At 31.8% G+C, this 19,514-nt stretch overlaps 1 protein-coding gene, 1 long non-coding RNA gene and 2 other non-coding genes across 13 annotated transcripts in view; 3 read left to right on the top strand and 1 right to left on the bottom strand.

Moving 5' to 3' along the window:
* Nucleotides 1-19,514, bottom strand: part of LOC145297820 (uncharacterized) — a 237,296-nt gene that overhangs the window by 97,564 nt on the left and 120,218 nt on the right. The window lies entirely within an intron of this gene.
* The window catches only part of LOC145297819 (ceramide glucosyltransferase-like), a 393,652-nt gene that overhangs the window by 340,022 nt on the left and 34,116 nt on the right, over nucleotides 1-19,514 (top strand). For 5 of the 10 annotated variants that reach the window (XM_080144135.1, XM_080144131.1, XM_080144134.1 and 2 more), the window contains 4 exons: nucleotides 2,003-2,104; nucleotides 5,804-5,919; nucleotides 7,306-7,484; nucleotides 11,739-11,825. In XM_080144135.1, coding sequence (XP_080000261.1) covers nucleotides 2,003-2,104; nucleotides 5,804-5,919; nucleotides 7,306-7,484; nucleotides 11,739-11,825 — 484 coding nt within the window. Of the gene's footprint in view, nucleotides 1-2,002; nucleotides 2,105-5,803; nucleotides 5,920-7,305; nucleotides 7,485-11,738; nucleotides 11,826-14,957; nucleotides 15,137-15,422; nucleotides 15,733-19,514 lie in introns of those variants that run through there. The other 5 variants (XM_080144138.1, XM_080144137.1, XM_080144139.1 and 2 more) reach the window with 4 other exon arrangements.
* Nucleotides 10,871-10,989, top strand: LOC145300643 (5S ribosomal RNA). The gene has a single exon (XR_013872857.1). It is a non-coding gene; the product is annotated as a 5S ribosomal RNA (ribosomal RNA).
* Nucleotides 11,141-11,259, top strand: LOC145300442 (5S ribosomal RNA). Its single transcript, XR_013872663.1, has one exon. It is a non-coding gene; the product is annotated as a 5S ribosomal RNA (ribosomal RNA).

Raw genomic sequence — 19,514 nt, 5'->3', positions numbered from 1 at the left:
ATATATGAATGTTCAATTATGAAATATGATAATTTTGTAGCTTACAGTTCAAGTCATCTCTTTTTGACTTAAAATTTATTGGTATATGAACGATTACTGAATTTTCGATTATATAAACCCAGTAAATTTCGGAATACTATAAATAAGATATATATATATATATATATATATATATATATATATATATAGTCATCCACATTCAGTACTGTTTCGCTGTTTCACAGCTCATCAGTGCGGCTAGACAGGCAACTACCTCAAGCCAGGATTGAAACCCGACCGTTTGTACGGCAGTCAAGGCTCCTAACCATTACGCTATTGGCGGCTGCTTGAACGAGTAGTGAGTTTAACGATGTTTTGATATCGTCCGAAATACCTCCGCTCGATTTGTTTACACAAAGAGCGTCGCTTATATGCTAATGGTAATTCGTGTTTCACTTCTCAATATGCTCAACTCAAGGTGAGGAGCATTATAGTCATCCACATACAGTACTGTTTCGCTGTTTCACAGCTCATCAGTGCGGCTAGACAGGCAACTACCTCAAGCCAGGATTGAAACCCGACCATTTGTATAGACACAGCATAATCACGTTGACACATCGGTTCCTGCTGGATCACCGAAGTTAAGCAACGTTAAATCTGGTCAGTACTAAATGGGTGACTATTTGGGACTTTCAGATGCTGTATATGCTCTCCGCTTATCTCGCCATTGTTTCCAGTCATTCCGAACTTCCCCTTGCCACTGGACTCAAACAGTGCCGATTCAGGAGAGGTGTGGTTGGCGATTGTGCAACCCTTGCCTCACAATTACACTCGCTACTGCCCCTATGGGGTATCCTTTGTCTTTCGAGACTGAATGAAGGCATCGATCGATCGATGGAGATATGATCGGAGGCTTCAAGTTGAAAAGATGAGAGCCATTCATTTCAGTTGATGCCAGATGGGGATCAGAGCGTTGATGATGTAAAGACAGAAGTTTGGTTTTAGATTATAAAATAAACCCAGAAGTCAAAAATGTGTTGGGTGAACTAAAGTGACATCTTTTCCAAAATGTAAGTTTTTTTTTGTTTTGTTTTTTTTAGTATTTTCTTTTGAATTTTTTTTAAGTTATTCAATTTCAGATCATCTTCATTTTCCAATTTTTATTGATTTCACAAAAAGATGATTTTGTTAGTAAAATAAATAAAAATTTTCAATTTTTATTTATGTAAAATTTGAAGCTCAGACCTCATCAGAATCTCCAACAATAAGCCTAACGATAACCGTAACCACAACCCTAATGACAACCTCCTTCAATTTTATATCAAAGTAAAATTTCATATAATTAACATTTCATATAATTAACATTTCATAGAATTAACATTTCATAGAATTAACATTTCATAGAATTAAAATTTCATAGAATTAAAATTTCATAGAATTAACATTTCATAGAATTAACATTTCATAGAATTAACATTTCATAGAATTAAAATTTCATATAATTAACATTTCATAGAATTAACATTTCATAGAATTAAAATTTCATAGAATTAACATTTCATAGAATTAACATTTCATAGAATTAACATTTCATAGAATTAACATTTCATAGAATTAACATTTCATAGAATGAAAATTTCATAGAATTAACATTTCATAGAATTAAAATTTCATAGAATTAACATTTCATAGAATTAACATTTCATAGAATTAACATTTCATAGAATTAACATTTCATAGAATTACTGTTTTGATGTTGGGGCAAAATACTTTCAGTATTTTTTTTTTAATTGTCAAATTCATGTACAATATAACTTTGAGACAATAAAAACATTTTAAAATGGCAACTTGTGTTCAATGGAATGTTTACATTATTTGTTTCCGTAATTGTATTTCAGTATTAATATCCAAAAGTGTTGATATGCCATAGATTCCACAACTCTATTAACAATATTCCATGGAATTTTTTTTAAAATTCCTGGTGGTAAGAATCGTTTAATCAAATTTTTTTTTTTAATTCCAGGTGGTAAGAATGGTATAATCAATCCGCTAGTACATAATATGGCGCCAGCATACGAGGCTGCGAAATATAAATTTATTTGGATCAGCACGAGTCGCATTAAAGGTGAGTTGAATAACTATTTTTTCATTCCTATGCCCCTTTCTCATGGCCCATCGATGAGGGGCCTCTTAGAGTACATAGCTTCTGCCAACTCTCTCTGTGCCCCATCACCAACATACCTGCAACTTCTCTGTGTTTCTGTCAAAACTTCTCGTAACTACTTAGTTCTCCCCTATACTTACTATAACTCTGCCCCCCCCCCCCCGTGCAGTATTGTCCTTTTGCATAATTTTGTGGTCGCCTCTTTCTGCCAAACGTTCCCATAATTCCTTATCTCTACAGAAAAGTTGTTGTAATGTTATTTCTATTATGCATGCCTATAAAATTTTAGAAAAAAAAATTTGTTTATGAATTTTTGAGATGAGGATTGATAATTTGTATTATTCACATTACTGTTCTCATCTTTAGTGTTATTTGCACAATGCTTTTGGTTGATGAAACCTCCGGCCTTCTTCAGATGTTTTAATATAATATCAAGAAACGATTCATCTGTTGCCTACAACACCAGGCAAAAGCAATATGTAATAACAGAATATCAAGAGAAGATGGACAGTTTACGAGAAACTCTTCATCAAAATTAAAACCCAGAAACAATGACAAGAAATCTGGATTAGACATCAAAGGACACCATCTGAAAACTCACCACAGTTTGGATGCATGAAACATATGCTAGCGAATAAACTAATTACTAAGTAGACCTAGTATACAATTTAACATGATATTGGGACCGTTAATTATAAAGAATAGATAATATATATATATATATATATATATATATATATATATATATATATATATATATGAGCAAACAGTTAATAAAATATGTTAAAAAAAACACTTTGAAATGAGTTAAAAACATATTTAATCTGAAAAGGAAACACTAGATAAGTGGATAGTCCTTAATCCGCGGAGTTTCGAAGAAATACTCTCCTTCTCATCAGAGGGTAGGAATTAGCAAACTGCGGGATTGGATTTTGCATGCAGAAGTATTTGATGAAACAACAAGTAAGTCAAAGATCTTACTTGAAAACAAAATAAGTTAAGCCGAGGGAATATGGTAAAGAAAAAGGTGATTACACACGAATGGATAGTCTGGTGGAAGATAAAAAATCCAGTGACGGTAAAATCCAAATGTAAAACTTCAAGAAAGTTAAAAGAATTTCCATTTGTACAAGTAAAATCCAAAGACATCCCATATTTGGAAGAAGATGGTCCATAATAATCCAAAGGCAGAAATCCATGGAATAATTCACAAACATGTGTACAAGGAAAAAAAATAATATTAATAAAAGAAAAATAAGATGTGCTTTTCACTCTACTTCCAAGACATAACTATAAAATCATATTATATCATTGTTTACTTATTACTGTATATATATATATATATATATATATATATATATTACTGTATATATATATATATATATATATATAAGTAAACAATGATATATATATATATATATATATATATATATACATATATATATATAAGGAGATACCAAGGGATCATGCCTACTTCAGATTGTTACCTTGTGCCTTGAAAGATTTACGATACACATTGGATCCTCAAAAAACTCTCACTTCAGGATTTAGCATTCAATTTGGATATGAAGTTCAATATCCTTTTCATTCTGAACCAATATCTAATTTCCCTTAGTCTATGCTTCAAAAACTTTACAAACTTTTAATAACGATTTTCTATGTTTATTACATTTAGCAAAGTGGGTATGAAGCATTTATAATATTTGCTAATAATTTTTTACTCTGAGGAGATACGTAGACATCGAAAAACCTCTAGGTTAAGGAGATATACTTATTGAAATGTATTGTCTTGCATTTAATAAACATTCTAGATTTAAAATTTAACTGTTTCACATCATAAAATTTAAATTACTAAATTATGATATATATATATATATATATATATATATATATATATATATATATATATAGTGAGAGAGAGACAGTAATAATAACTAGTAATAAATAGTGATATTTAAAACTAGAAATAAAAATAGGTTTAAGGATCTTAAAATTCATACTAGAATTGTCCGCAAGGACCCGTGATGCAGTAATTAGAGTATTTGGAAAAATCATTTGTAAAAGTGACCTTCTTCTGAAGGTTGAAAGTTCAATTCTCAGTCAGGTATGGCTGATCTCATTTGCAGGGAAACCACTTACCTTTTATGGGATGAAACAGTGATTACATACTAAGCAAACCTAATTTAGAATTTAACAAACAAGAATAGGTTTAACGCTTCCAAAATTCTGTGGCATAATTGATAAAGTGTAAAGTAAAATTCAGTTGTGAGTTACATTCTTCTCGAGGTTGAATATTCAAGTGCAGGTGTTAGTAAAAGTACAATTGCGCATTTTTAAGACTTCCACCTAGTAATGGTGTTACCCTTGTGAATTACATAAAGTTTTCACTGAAAATTACATGCAAATTCTTGAGTTAAACAAAACGCATGCAAAGAAGGTCGAACACTGCATTGGCCAAAACGTTGTGAGAATGAAACTCAAGATGAAAACAGTTTTGCCGAATAATCAAAATGATATGAATTTTCTTTAAAATTTTGATCATTTATTAATCATGTCATAAATGTGAAGTACATCCGGGTTTTTCCTCCTGCAATATTGTCATTGGTTGATTAAGCCATAAATACCAGCTGGTAGAGACATTAGGGAAAAGCGTGAAAAGGTATGCGAGCATCACATTAAGAACACACACTTCAGCTATGATATTCATCAATACTTCGACAAACCAGATTTATTACTCGAACTGAAGCAAGACCACTCACCTACTTCAAACGATATATATATATATATATTTATTTTATTACCGTTTTATCGATATAGAATATCGTTTTTCCAAATCATAGTAACCACTTCTGTTGTCTGGCGAATAATGGTAATAAAATAAAAAAAATATATATTTGTTCTGCAATAGTATTGAGCACTTTTTTCAGGTTTTTACTAATTACCATTTTTGCTACATGTATGTGTATATATATATATATATATATATATATATATATATATATATATATATATATGTATAATTGTTACTATAATAATTTTTAAATATCTACTGACACTAGTGTTTCATCCTTTCAAGAATCATCAGTGCAGGGTGTCACGATTACTGCCAATCGGGAGATTCGACCCTTACATGAAGTCATGTCTGACTCCATTAGCAAAGAACAAACCCACACAGTCAACTTTAACCGTGAAAAATATTGTCAAAATTTAAACATTTATTTATTTATTTTATTTATGTTTTAAATGTGGAGACGTCCCTCCATAGTGATCTAATGACTACAACATCATGGTATACGCATTTATTTACATATATATCCCTTTCCCAAGATCATATCAATAAAACAAAAATTATTTTCCTCTTCTTTTTGTCCCCTCAATTGCTATTTCTTAAAAAAAGATGAACTTGATTAAAAATCATTAAACTTAGAAAATTCCAGATCCAATGGCAGATTGTTCCAAGTGTAAAAATTGCCATAAATTTGCCAGAGTTTGGTTTAAATAACTTAACTTGAGGCTCCATTCCGATTTTCTTTCAATGTTGATTCCCGTAAAGTAATATGGCTAATGAGCTCCACCTGCTCGCATTTGAATTTGGAATTTTCAATGTTTCACTCGTAAGAATTTCTGCGTTAAAAGCCATTTTTGTGTTTTCCTTTTCAGCCAACTCTGATATTTTATACGATATGGTTGGCAAAATCATGAAACCCAACGTTGGTCTCGTTCATCAGATGCCTTTTACAACTGACCATATTGGATTTGCAGCCGCCATTGAAAAAGTAAGCGACAACTTAAATATTGGCGATTTTTTTTTTTTTTTTTTTCATAATTTATGCAGATTTAAAAATATTGTATCCTTAAAAAAAGTGTTTGTTTTTTTTTGTTTTTTTTTAGATTTACAGATATTGTATCACTCAAAAATTTGAGTTTTTGTTTTTCATTTTTTTTTTTAAAAAGAAAATTTTTTTATAAATTTTGATTTTGTTTTTGTTTTTTTTAAAGAAAAAATAGCATTTTTAAATGTATGATTAAAGCAATTTCAGAATTGACCATGTAATGTTCTCTCTGTGCTAATATATATATATATATATATATATATATATGGAAATTCAGAGTTAAATTATGTAGAATTACAACAAAATTTATTGTTTACAAAAGAATGCAAATAATTATTAAAGTTTTTTTCCTTAATCCATAGATTTTCAATCAGTGGCTTATCTCATCAAAGGAAATGTTTTTAGCAAAATAGATACGGGTATTAATTGTCTGTATTTTTTAGATAAGGTGTTTTCATTGATTGAGATTGTCGGACTGACTTCCTTATCTTGGTTGTTATTGTCACAACGTTTCGGCCGTTTTGCCCTCCGGCCTTCCAATAGATACGGGTAATTATGAATTTTGCTTATTAGCAAATAAACTGAAAATTACGTCAATTTTAATTTTCAATCTATGTGCTAATAATCCAAATCGATAATTACACATATCTAATTTGCTAAAAACATTTTCTCTGGTGAGATAAGCCATTCATTGAAAATCCATGGGTTAAGGAAAAAAACTTTAATAATTATTTGTATTCCTTTGGCAAACGAATTTTTTGTAATTACACATAATTTTATTAAAAATTTTAATTAGATATATATATATATATATATATATATATATATATATATATATGATGAAAATAATGGAAATAGTATTCCGAAAAAATAGAGAAATAAAAAGGAACAAACCGTATTATGTGTTCATCAACGTTTCGTCTTTATTTCGAGACCACACCAATGCTCATCATCATTCAAATTTCAATATTTCCAGTAAGAATATTAACTGCATTCATATTTTTTAAAATTACATTAACGACTATATGATGTTACTAAAATTTCCCTCTCTTTAACAGCGCCAGTCCCCCCCCTCTCCTTTTTGAATTTCCAACATCTTTTTTCCGTTTTTCTGAAATAGAACTGCATCACACTTTGCACGTGAAACATTTTCAAATATTTTGTACTGCTATTTTTTGTTTCTTAATCTCATTTATCCAGAGGAAGTCTCGAAATAAAGACGAAACGTTAATGAACACATAACTCGGTTTGTTCCTTTTCATTTCTCTCTCTCTCTCTCTATATATATATATATAAATTGAAATTTTTTATTCTTTTATTTCCCTGCAGGTTTATTTTGGATGCGTTGTGCCCCGGTATTTTCTCGCTCTCAATATGCTGGGTTTTAATTGTTTTGTGGGCATGTCTTATCTGGTTAAGAAGGCAGCACTCGATGAAGCCAATGGTTTAGCCTGGTATGGCAGGTATCTTGCGGAAGACTTCTACTTAGGAAGAGCTTTACGTGACTGGTAAGATGATTTATTCCTTAATCGATAATTGATTTCTGTATGACACGTTAACCTATTTTTTTTCCTTTTTTTCCTTTCTTTTTCTTTTTTTTTTCCTTTTTCTTTCTTTTTTTCTTTCTTCTTTCTTTCTTTCTTTTTGAATTTCTGACTCTTTATTTTGAGATTGTATCTTATTGTGTTTGAATTTAACCTTGTTCATATCTTCACCAGTTTGGCACAATCACGTCGACATACCAATGCTCATCAGATCACCAAAGTGAAGCAACGTTGAACCTAGTCACAAAGTCTATTTTGTACTCTGTCAAGGCAGGATAGGCTGTTTTTAGCAGCTCCTGCCCAGATATGGCAGCAGTATTCCATCCTTGGGCGTACCTGGCTTTTATATAGATAGAAAATTGCATCAGTAGTGAGGTATCTTCTGGAGCGGTAGAAGGATCCCACCATGCAACAGACTTGATGTACGTGTTCCATTTCAGATCAGGAGTAAAGGTCAAGCCCAGAAGCTTGTCAAAACATGGGGCTTCTCCTAGACGAGAGCCATTCATTTCAATTGATGCCAGATGGGGATCAGAACGTTGATGATGTAAAGATAGGAGTTTGGTTTTTGATGCATTAAAGATAACCAGCCACGTCTTCTCCCACTGAACCACACGCTCGATATCAGAGGAGAGAGAATCAGAGAGAACTTTGTCATTTACAGCCTTTGATGTGTTGCCGTAGATGGTTGTGTCATCAGCATAGATGTCAACGAATGATTTAAATATCCCAAATGTTTTTGTTTTTTAAATAATAGTAGTGTAAAAGCCTGTTGAGTGAGAATGAAACAAATCATAGTTGCACCTCAATAATCGCTCAAAAATCGAAAATTAAACAAAATTTTGCCATGTGCAAAAAATATATTCTACCAGTATTTTGTTTAATTTTTGATTTTTGAGTAATTATTGAGGCTCGACTATGGCGTGAGTGAGACCACTATTTTGTTTTTCCTTCTAACTCAACAGATTTTACACCGTTTTTATTTTTAAGTAAAAAAAAAATAAATAAAAACACTTTAAAATAAGTTAAAACACAAAGAAAAACTTATCCTGGTAAATAGAAGAGTAACTTATCCTGCTTTTGGTAACATTAGTAATATACTTGTTTTTTAATATTGTGCTACATAGTTCAATACGAATAAAATCATATTGTAAAAGACAATCTTTAATTTACTCCTTCAATCCAGCACATTTTGGCAGACAATGTTCTTTTTTGCCCTGTTTCTTTTGAATGTTTCCTTTTTGTTTTCACATAATGTTTCACTGATTTCTTTCTTCAGTGAGGAAACATTGTGTGTCGAAATTACTCTGAGATCTTTTATCATAACAATGGTCACATATTATAATAATGATATTAGAAAACGAGTCTAGATCAAAGGGAGGTCACTCATCTTATCCAGGGTTGCCAAATTGGCCCTTTTAAAGACAAATTTTGTAAATTTGCCGCCACCCCACCTCTTTTTTTTGTAGCAGTTTGGTCTTCAAAAATTGTATTTGGCCTCAAACCTAAACATTTGGACAAACTAAGGAAGGAATAAGATATATAATGAATAAATGAAAAAGTCAATATTCCAAATTTCATAAGGTTGACCATCTTACAATTTATTCCTTTAATTCAGTTCTTGACAATATCTGTTTTGTAGCATAAAATCAATCACTTAATTATTATACCAATCAGTGAATCTTTATTGCCCTTAACTCATCAGAAAAAAATAGCAAACTGACCCTCCTCCTTTTAAAAAATGGTGCAGTTAACCACCACCGAGAATTAATCTTTTTTTCAAATTTTCACATATTATTCATCCGAGGCATTACACTTTCAGATGTACCGGTTTCGATCCAGTCAGATGCGGCTGACAGAAGTTTTTAGTAGACATACAAACACACAGACAGGTCTCCTTTATTATATAACTGGCGGGGGCACCCGGCGTTGCTCGGGTGTTTGAATGTGTGAAAGAAAAAAGAAAGTTTTGGTAGGTAGACTCGAACGCTTGAGGTTAATAGGCTGAGGACTTACGCCACACTACGATGGCAGAGAAGTGAAAATGTGTGAAATAAAATCATTAAAAAGTGATGTGACAAAAGGTGCGTGTTTAATGAGGTCAAACATCACGCCACAGAGAATGAAACACACAAATGACAGGTGCGCGGCGAACTTAATATCTCCACACTTAATTTTAACTGCGGGGTAGTTCTTTTGGATTTGTTTTTTTACCTTTTACCCAACTTTGTCTGGTTTTGCTTCCCCCAACATGTTGGGGAAAACCGGCTCCCCTTTAATAGGGGAGTGTGTCCAAATGAAAGCAATTGTCTGATATGACGGTGAAAACCAACATTGACCAAACATTTATCGCTTTCTGGACGTTCCCGGCCCATTAGTTTCACATCAATCAACTCGTGAGAAGCTGAAATGGTACGAAGTGTGTAAAAGTCGCTGTAAATAAATCTAGACGCGATGCACATTCGCGAATCCTAGATATTATTATCTGGGGGGGGTTATATATTTTTTTTTTTTTTTTACATAGGCGTCACCACTTATCAAGGCCGATAGGCCACTCAAGGATAAGGGTTAAAGAGTGTAGAGTAGTCAAAAGGACAATATAGTAATCGATAGTAATGGAAGTTCGGTAAATTTGTTAACTTAAGTGGAACGGCTCATCAGAAACTTGTTCACGTTGGACTTGAAGACGACCATATTATAGACAGCAGGAAAGCAGGAAAACGGAAGATAAACACTGCAAAGCAATACTACCCTCCCCCCCCAACACTCTTGTACGCGTTTTGCCTTATATATATAAAGATAATAAAAATTATGGTAAAAATCTGCTAATATCGCCAAAGTAGTTGAGCTTGATGAAATCTACTGTGCTTTAAGAGATATCTCGATTAAAATCAGAAACCATATCACATTGACCACACCCATTCTCATCTGATTGCTGAACTTAAGCAACGTAGAGCCTGGTCAGTACTTAGATGGGTGACCGCTTGGGAATACCAGGTGCTGTAAACTTTTTTTGAGTATTTTTCTTTTTATCATTTTTCACCGGTCGTTAAGGTTTTGTGACTAATTTGATTTCAGATAATGTTATTTACTAGTAGAGCTATGACAGTAGAATATTATTTTCATTATTTTGACTCTCGAGTATATATCAATTAATATCTTAAATGTTTTTATGTATAGTGATGTGGTTCTCGATTGATTAACTGTGTTGGATACTCAAGAGTCAAGAATATTCTGTTGGCATAGGTCTAAAATATTTGATAAAAAAACAAAAAACAAAATATCATTACATTATCGGATTTCGTAAATAAATATTGAAATTGTAATAGTTAAAATTATCGCAGGTCTTCGCTTACGGCCATATCACGTTGAAAACACCGGTTCTCGTCCGATCCCCGAAGTTAAGCAACGTAGAGCCTGGTCAGTACTTAGATGGTTGACTGCTTGGGAATACCAGGTGCTGTAAGCATTTCGTTTGAATTTTTGGAAAAACTCATAAAAATGCGTTCGATTTTAATGTAAAATATTAGATAAAAAAACAAAAAACAAAATATCATTAAATTATCAGATTTCGTAAATAAATATTGAAATTGTAATAGTTAAAATTATGGCACGTCTTCGCTTACGACCATATCACGTTGAAAACACCGGTTCTCGTCCGATCCCCGAAGTTAAGCAACGTAGAGCCTGGTAAGTACTTAGATGGGTGACCGCTTGGGAATACCAGGTGCTGTAAACTTTTTTTGAGTATTTTTCTTTTTATCATTTTTCACCGGTCGTTAAGGTTTTGTGACTAATTTGATTTCAGATAATGTTATTTAAAAATGTAGAGCTATGACAATGGAATATTATTTTCATTATTTTGACTCTCGAGTATATATCAATTAATATCTTAAATGTTTTTATGTATAGTGATGTGGTTCTCGATTGATTAACTGTGTTGGATACTCAAGAGTCAAGAATATTCTGTTGGCATAGGTCTAGTCATCACACAGTTCATCAGTTGAGCTAAAACTAGGAACTATTTATTAGCAATTGTATTGTGATTTATAAAAATTCGTTCAAATCAAAAATTTCTTTTTTCAAATATCGTAATTTTGAAAGATGTATTCAATCCTATTGTTTTTTGATATTTATTTTTATATTTTTGCATTATTTTTTTTTATTTCTTAACTTGAATATCATCTTTTTTCTTCCCACCTCCTCTTCCCCATCCAGTGGTTACAAACTAGTGATGTCTGCATTTCCTGCACAACAAAATGTCGGTCTTCTAACAGTTTGCAGTTACAAGGACAGAATGGTTCGGTAAGTTTCTTCTGCTTTTGATTTTCCTTTCTTTTTTTTTCATAGAATAATAATTTTTTTTCATAGAATGAATGTAAAAATATTTGGTGCAACTAAACTATAACAGCAAAATTCGAAATTTCTTATATTGAATTGCAGTTTGAATTGAATTTGATTTGAATTGAAACGAATAATCTTTACTTAATTGTCGTGTTACAGTAATTAATATATCCAAAAATTACAAAAAAAGGTAAAAAAAAAAAAAATTATATTATTTGAGAAAACATTTTTTGAGGTGAAAATTAGCGGAAATAAAATGTTATGCTGAAAAACGCCAGAGAATTCCATGGGGAGATAAATAGCGTATAAGTATTGCCAAGTTTTTTTTTACTAAATAATGCGTTAACAATTTTTTTTTACTAAATAATACGTTAGCAATTTTTTTTTACTAAATTATGCGTTAACAATTTTTTTTTACTAAATTATGCGTTAACAATTTTTTTTTACTAAATTATGCGTTAACAATTTTTTTTACTAAATTATATGTTAACAATTTTTTTTACTAAATAATACGTTAACAATTTTTTTACTAAATAATACGTTAACAATTTTTTTTACTAAATAATATGTTAAAAATTTTTTTTACTAAATTATGCGTTAACAATTTTTTTTACTTAATTATGCGTTAATAATTTTTTTTACTAAATAATACGTTAACAATTTTTTTAACTAAATAATATGTTAACGATTTTTTTAACTAAAAAATATGTTAACAAATTTTTTACATTAACAATTTTTTTTAACTAAATACTACGTTAACAATTTTTTTAACTAAATAATACGTTAACAATTTTTTTAACTAAATAACACGTTAACAATTTTTTTTTACGTTAACAATTGTTTTTTTCGTTTACAATTTTTTTAACTAAATAATATGTTAACAACTTTTTTACGTTAACAATGTTTTTACGTTAACAATTTTTTTACGTTAACAAATTTTTTTTACGTTAACAATTTTTTTAACTAAATAATATGTTAACAAATTTTTTCACGTTGACGATTTTTTTAACTAAATAATACAATACTTTTTTTAACTAAATAATATGGTAACAAATTTTTTTACGTTAACAATTTTTTTAACTAAATAATACGTCAACAATTTTTTAAACTAAATATTACGTTAATTTTTTAACTAAATATTACGTTAACAATTTTTTTAACTAAATAATACGTTAACAATTTTTTTAACTAAATAATACGTTAACAAATTTTTTTTTACATTAAAAATCATAAATATGAGTACTTCCCTTGTTATGATGTCACATGTTCTCAAAAATAAAAATGACGAAGTCTTTTACCGATGAAGAAATTCAAATTAAAAAAAAAATAATGCAGTAATCTGACATGCCAATTAATCTGTTGCGAAGGCCGCTGGAAGGATGGTGGGATCTTTCTATCGATCCGGTGGATATCTCACTGCTGATGCAATTCTCTATCTATATAAGAGCTAGGTACGTCCAAGGATGGAATACTGTTGCCACATCTGGGCAGGAGCTGCTAGAAAGGACTTGTCCTGCCTTGATAGAGTTCAAAATAGACTTCGTAGCCTCGTAGGAGATGTCCTTTTCTCTTCCCTACAACCTCTATCTCACAGAGAGATGTTGCGAGTTTGTCTCTGATGTATCGTTATTTTCATGGAAGGTGTTCGGCTGAGCTTCAGTCTATGATCTCCCCCCCCCCCGCCAAACTTTCACAAGAAACACTCGTCTAGCTGAAAACACTATCAATAATTCCCCCCACTCTTTATCTGTGTCTAAACCTAAACGTAGATTCCATGAACAAAGCTTCTTACTTAGAACTGCACGCCTGTGGAATTGTCTTCTGTTTTCCTGCTTTCCGGCTGACTACAATATGGTTGTCTTCAAGTCTAACGTAAATAAGTTCTTGATAAGCCATATAAGTTATCAAATTTATTGAATTTTCATTACTAATGATTACTATATTGTCCAATTTCTAGTGTACACTCTTTAACCCTTATCCTTGAGTGGCCTCTTGGCCTTGATAATGTGGTGATTCCTGTGTAAAAAAAAAGTAGATACCATTGCTTTTAGTTGAAATTGACAAAAAAAAAAAAAACAGATATCGGGATTTTATTTCTTTTTCTTTTTTTAATTGATTTTTTTTTCATCTTCCGAACTTCATTATTAGTGTAGTTGCTATTTACAATGCCTCCCCACGGGATAAAGTTAAATAACAGGATCGTTTTTTTTGTTTTTTTTAGTATTAGTTTAATTGCACGGAATATTTTTGATTAATGGGAGATAACTTTTTTTGCTTACTTTTAAAATGTTTTAAGAGTTACGTCCCTTGCATGTTAGCGGCTTCAGTAACTGTCTGTATTATAAAAAATAAATTCTCCTTTCAAGTTTATATATTATTATTTTTTAATCTATTCATCCTAAGGGACGATCTTAACAATCGTTAGGTAGAGATGCGTAATGTAGGCTATATCTTGTTTAATTTAGTTTTATGTAAGAGTGGGGGGGGTGCATCTAAATAAATAAATATGGAAACATTTTTACATTTTAAAGAAAAGTAATTTTTGCAATTTAAAATAAATTCCTGTCCTGATAGTTTAAGAAGAGTTATGCCCCTTGTGTCGCAGAGCGGCTTTAATTAACGTCTTTATTGTTAACGTAAATATATGAATAAATATTATACCGGACCTGTACAAGAGTGTTCATCCTCTAAAAATGCGTGTTTTTCACTCACCCCCCTCCCCGATGATTATCATGGATTACATGCTTAATAATTATATTATCAGAAAAAAATAAAAAAAAATAAAATGCTTTTTAAGAAATGGTTCTAATCACGTGACACGTCATTAAAGAAATGGACCGTAAGTCAGGTAGCAATGAAGTAGAACATTATAACGAGAAAGTGAACCCCCTTCTGAAAAGTCATTATTTATTTATTTTTTTTTTTTTTTCTGCTAATAATATACTTAAGTCTGTAATCTGTGATAATCGTCGAAAAAAAGTTTCAAAACAGGTGAAAAACACACATTTTCAGGGGGTGGGCACTCTCGTACAGGTCCACTTCTGAAAAGTCATTAATTTTTTCTTTTTTTTTTTTTTCAAATTTTTTCTGCAGATATATGATAATCGTCGAAAAAAATGTTTTTAAAAAGGTGTAAAACATGTATTTTTAAGGGTTGAGCAAGCACTCACATACAGGTTCCACCATGGCTGGTTCTTTACTATGGGGTGTGATTCGACGCTCCGAAATTGTTACTAAGTTGAATTAAGACAACAAAACATCGCACCGGAAAAGAAAAAATGAAACGAAACAGATTTGTTTATTTTTCCCCATTTTGTTTCAGCGAATTTTTATCGAAATGAAACGAAACAGATTTGTTTTTCTTTATTTTTTTGGTGAACCTGTACAATGCATATGTTATTGAAAAAAAAAATGGTACTTTGTGATAATAGGGGCGCCCTGGAACAGTTTATAGAATCACAAGCAGATTTTATACTAGTTTGTCACGAAAACAAACCAATAAATGCCAGGGTGATATTTATTTGATGGATTTCGTCCGTTTTTGCTTTTTCTTTTTAGTTTCGACTCTTGGAGGAATTCTTGTGACTCCAAAAGAGAGAACATCATGGCGTTATCTTTGTATGCAAAAAAAAAAAAAAAATTCAAAGAATTTCCAAGCACAAATGTTACCAAAGGCAAGATAAGTTACTTTTCTGTCTACTTGGATACATTTTTAGTGTTTTTACTTATTTTAAAGCGTTTTTTTTTTTTTAGTTTGAAACACAAGTACTTCCTAGTTGTTAACTTGGAACAATAAGATCCTTCTACCGCCCCAGAAGATATCTCACTACTGATGCAATTCTCTATCTATATAAAAGCCAAGTACGTCCAAGGATGGAATATTGTTGCCATATCTGGGCAGGAGCTGCTAAAAACAGCCTATCCTGCCTTGACAGAGTACAAAATAGATTTCGTGGCTTAGTGGGGGATGCCCTTTTCTCTACCCTGCAACCTCTCTCCCACAGAAGAGACGTTGCGAGCCTATCCTTGTTTTATCGTTATTTCCATGGCAGGTGCTCGTCTGAACTCCAATCTCTGGTCCCCCCTCGCCAATCTTTCACGAAAAACACCCGTCTAGCCGAATCCACTGTGAAAACTTTCCCCCACTCCTTATCTGTGCCTAAATCAAAACGCGGATTCCATGAACAAAGCTTCTTTCTTAGAACTGCACGCCTGTGGAACTCTGTTTCGTCTGCCTGCTTCCCACCGGACTACAACCTGGATGTCTTCAAGTCCAACGTAAACAAATTCCTAATGAACCGCCCCCTTAAGTAAACACTTCATCAAATCTCCACACTAACGTAATGTACTTGCAATAACCCTTATCCCTGAGTGGCTTCCGGGCCTTGATAAGTGGTGACCACTGTGTAAAAAAAAAAAAAAAGGTTGCAGAAATTCTTCGGAGTTTCGAGTGCACCAATTTTAACTTAAATAAACACTTAAAAATAAGTTAGAGTAACTTACCTTGCCTTTGACAGTTTTTTTTTTTTTTTATATATTTGCTTTTTTTATCACTTTTTCGGTTTGGTGTTTATATTAATAAATGCTTAAAAAAAATGTCAAGCATTTATTATTAACAAAAGGTGAAATATACAAAATATTTTTCTATTTATTTTGTTATTTTCAAATATTTAGCAGCAATTATCATCCCCCAAAAGACGGTGAAAAAGTAAAGATACAAAATAAAGCAATTAAAATATGCATTAATTAAAAAACAAAAAAACGGAAAAAGTTTGGTTTTATTACCAATATTAGCAGGGCTACTCTGCATTGCCTGAGCCAATAAAACTAAACAAAATAAAGTGTTTATTTTCAAATGAAGGAATTCCTTCATTTTAATTTCATATCTAAATGTCTTTAAGCCAGTTCTTTCTAGATTTGCATTTTGTATAATTTTGGCCCTTCTCTTTTGATGAGAAGCATTTAGCCTAAAAATGCCATGGCCTAAAGAGTTTTTTTTTTCTTAATTTTCTCATTAACTTTTCCTTTTTTTTCCTCATCTTTTATTTAATCTTATTGTTTGCTCCTCTTAATAATGTTGAGCTTTTCTTATCTTGATAAGCTTTGCTTTTTTAAAGATTTCCTCTTTAAAAAAAAACTATTGTTGATGATTTATTACGGAAGATTTTTCATTGAAATTCATTTTGATATATTCGTCATTCGTCATCAACAACTGACACGATCACATCAATAATATAAGACAAATTTCATATATTTCGGATCAATCCGCATAGAAATTTTATGTAATAATGGGTCACTGCTTATCCAAAGGTCATTTGAAAATAAGGGTTAAAGAATTTATTATGGGACGAAACGTTGTGGATTGGTGACGAAGGTTGAAACTAGCAGAATTAGATTTTCATATATAACGATAGAGTAGCTATTTACTATGCCTCCCCACGGGACAGAGTTAGACACCAGGGTCGTTTTTTAACGTGGAGAAAAGGTACAAAAATTAAAAATTGTCTCAGTCGTGAAGGATTTCTCCTCCACCGAAAGAGAACAAGAAATAGAAGTGCAGCATCTGCCGGAAGAGATACTACACTTTGATCTTGTCCCGAAGGCTAAGTAGTAGCTAAAATTCTGTGAGAAAGAAACTGAAGAGAAGAGAACATTCCCTGTTGTTGCAAAATAAAAAGCTCGATATTTAGTAATGATAAAATAGAGCTTATAAGTTGTTTTTTTTTCGGAAATAGTCACATCAATGACTTCCGAAGCAAAAACACCAAATATTCTACAAGCACAAGATTTGCATAACGAATGTTTCGGTTTAAAGAACAATTGAACAATAATGCTTGACGTTTGCATTTTAAATTTAAATTCAAGCTATTATCACTGCAAAAGCAGAAAGGTCAGGCATATAAAATCAACAGTAGGTTCTTTGATATGACAGGGGCGCATTTAAAATGAATGTTTCTGTTTAAAACACAATTGAACCATGATGCTTGACTTTTGCATTTTAAACTTTAATTCAAGCCATTATATATTAAAAAAATATATAAAATTAATAGGTTCTCTACAGTGTAATGTAGACTACTGTTAATTGTTGAGACATTATGTTGAACAAAGATGGCGGTGAAGAAGCAGTGCAATACTGAGTGTAATTGCCAGTAATAAAGATGGTGGCGAACTGATTGAATCCAAAATTCGATAATTTTTATAGTAACTTTGAAATTTTTTCATTGGTTGCTTATTGTGACTTGTGGTTATAAAAGCAATCGTCGAAATCATTGGTCTCATATACCCCATTAGGAGTCAAAAACATTCAACAACTACAATGTATTGCGGACTCCCTCACTGCGGAGACATGTGGAGCTTCCTTCCAGTGCACCACAATGGATCCTCGACTAGAGCAGGCATTGAATCAATTTAATTGAATCAATTTAATTTTCACTAATTTCGATGACAATAAAAATATGGGAGTGTGAAACATTCGTTTGATCATCATTGAATCCCGGGCAACGTCAGGTCTTTTTGTTAGCGTCAGATTGACAAGAAAGTTCTTTAAATTTAAGTTCAGATGAACATATCCCGGCTCAAAGAAAAATTTATTCATTGAAAAAAGCACCATCAGAAATCAACTTTTGCGAATACAAATCAAGTGTAATATAAAAAATCTTGCGTTTTTCGGTCGCTGAAGGCGTTTTTGATATCGCTTAGGGTTTTGAAGTATTTCTCATGCAGAAAGTTGTTGAGATGCTTGAAAAAGTGGTAGGCAGTAGGTGTGAGGTCTGGAGAGTATAGTGGATGAGGCAGAGTTTCGTAGCCCAATTTGTTCAATTTCTGCAAGGTCGGTTTAGCAACTCACAATCAGGCATTGTTGTGGAGGAGAACTGGGCCTTTTCTGTTGACTAATGCTGGGTGTTGTTGTCGAAGTTTCTGATGCATTTCATTTGTTGACAGTATTTATCCGCTGTAATCATTTCATTTGTTGACAGTATTTATCCGCTGTAATCATTTCATTTGTTGACAGTATTTATCCGCTGTAATCATTTCATTTGTTGACAGTACTTGTCCGCTGTAATCATTTCATTTGTTGACAGTATTTATCCGCTGTAATCATTTCATTTGTTGACAGTACTTGTCCGCTGTAATCATTTCATTTGTTGACAGTACTTGTCCGCTGTAATCATTTCATTTGTTGACAGTATTTGTCCGCTGTAATCATTTCATTTGTTGACAGTATTTATCCGCTGTAATCATTTCATTTGTTGACAGTATTTATCCGCTGTAATCATTTCATTTGTTGACAGTATTTGTCCGCTGTAATCATTTCATTTGTTGACAGTACTTGTCCGCTGTAATCATTTCATTTGTTGACAGTACTTGTCCGCTGTAATCATTTCATTTGTTGACAGTATTTGTCCGCTGTAATCATTTCATTTGTTGACAGTACTTGTCCGCTGTAATCATTTCATTTGTTGACAGTACTTGTCCGCTGTAATCATTTCATTTGTTGACAGTACTTGTCCGCTGTAATCATTTCATTTGTTGACAGTACTTGTCCGCTGTAATCATTTCATTTGTTGACAGTATTTGTCCGCTGTAATCATTTCATTTGTTGACAGTATTTGTCCGCTGTAATCATTTCATTTGTTGACAGTATTTGTC

This window comes from Euprymna scolopes, chromosome 18 (genome assembly GCF_053919585.1).
Source record: "Euprymna scolopes isolate OS-2025 chromosome 18, ASM5391958v1, whole genome shotgun sequence".
Classification (NCBI taxonomy): domain Eukaryota; kingdom Metazoa; phylum Mollusca; class Cephalopoda; order Sepiida; family Sepiolidae; genus Euprymna; species Euprymna scolopes.
This window is presented reverse-complemented; position numbering and strand designations above follow the sequence as displayed.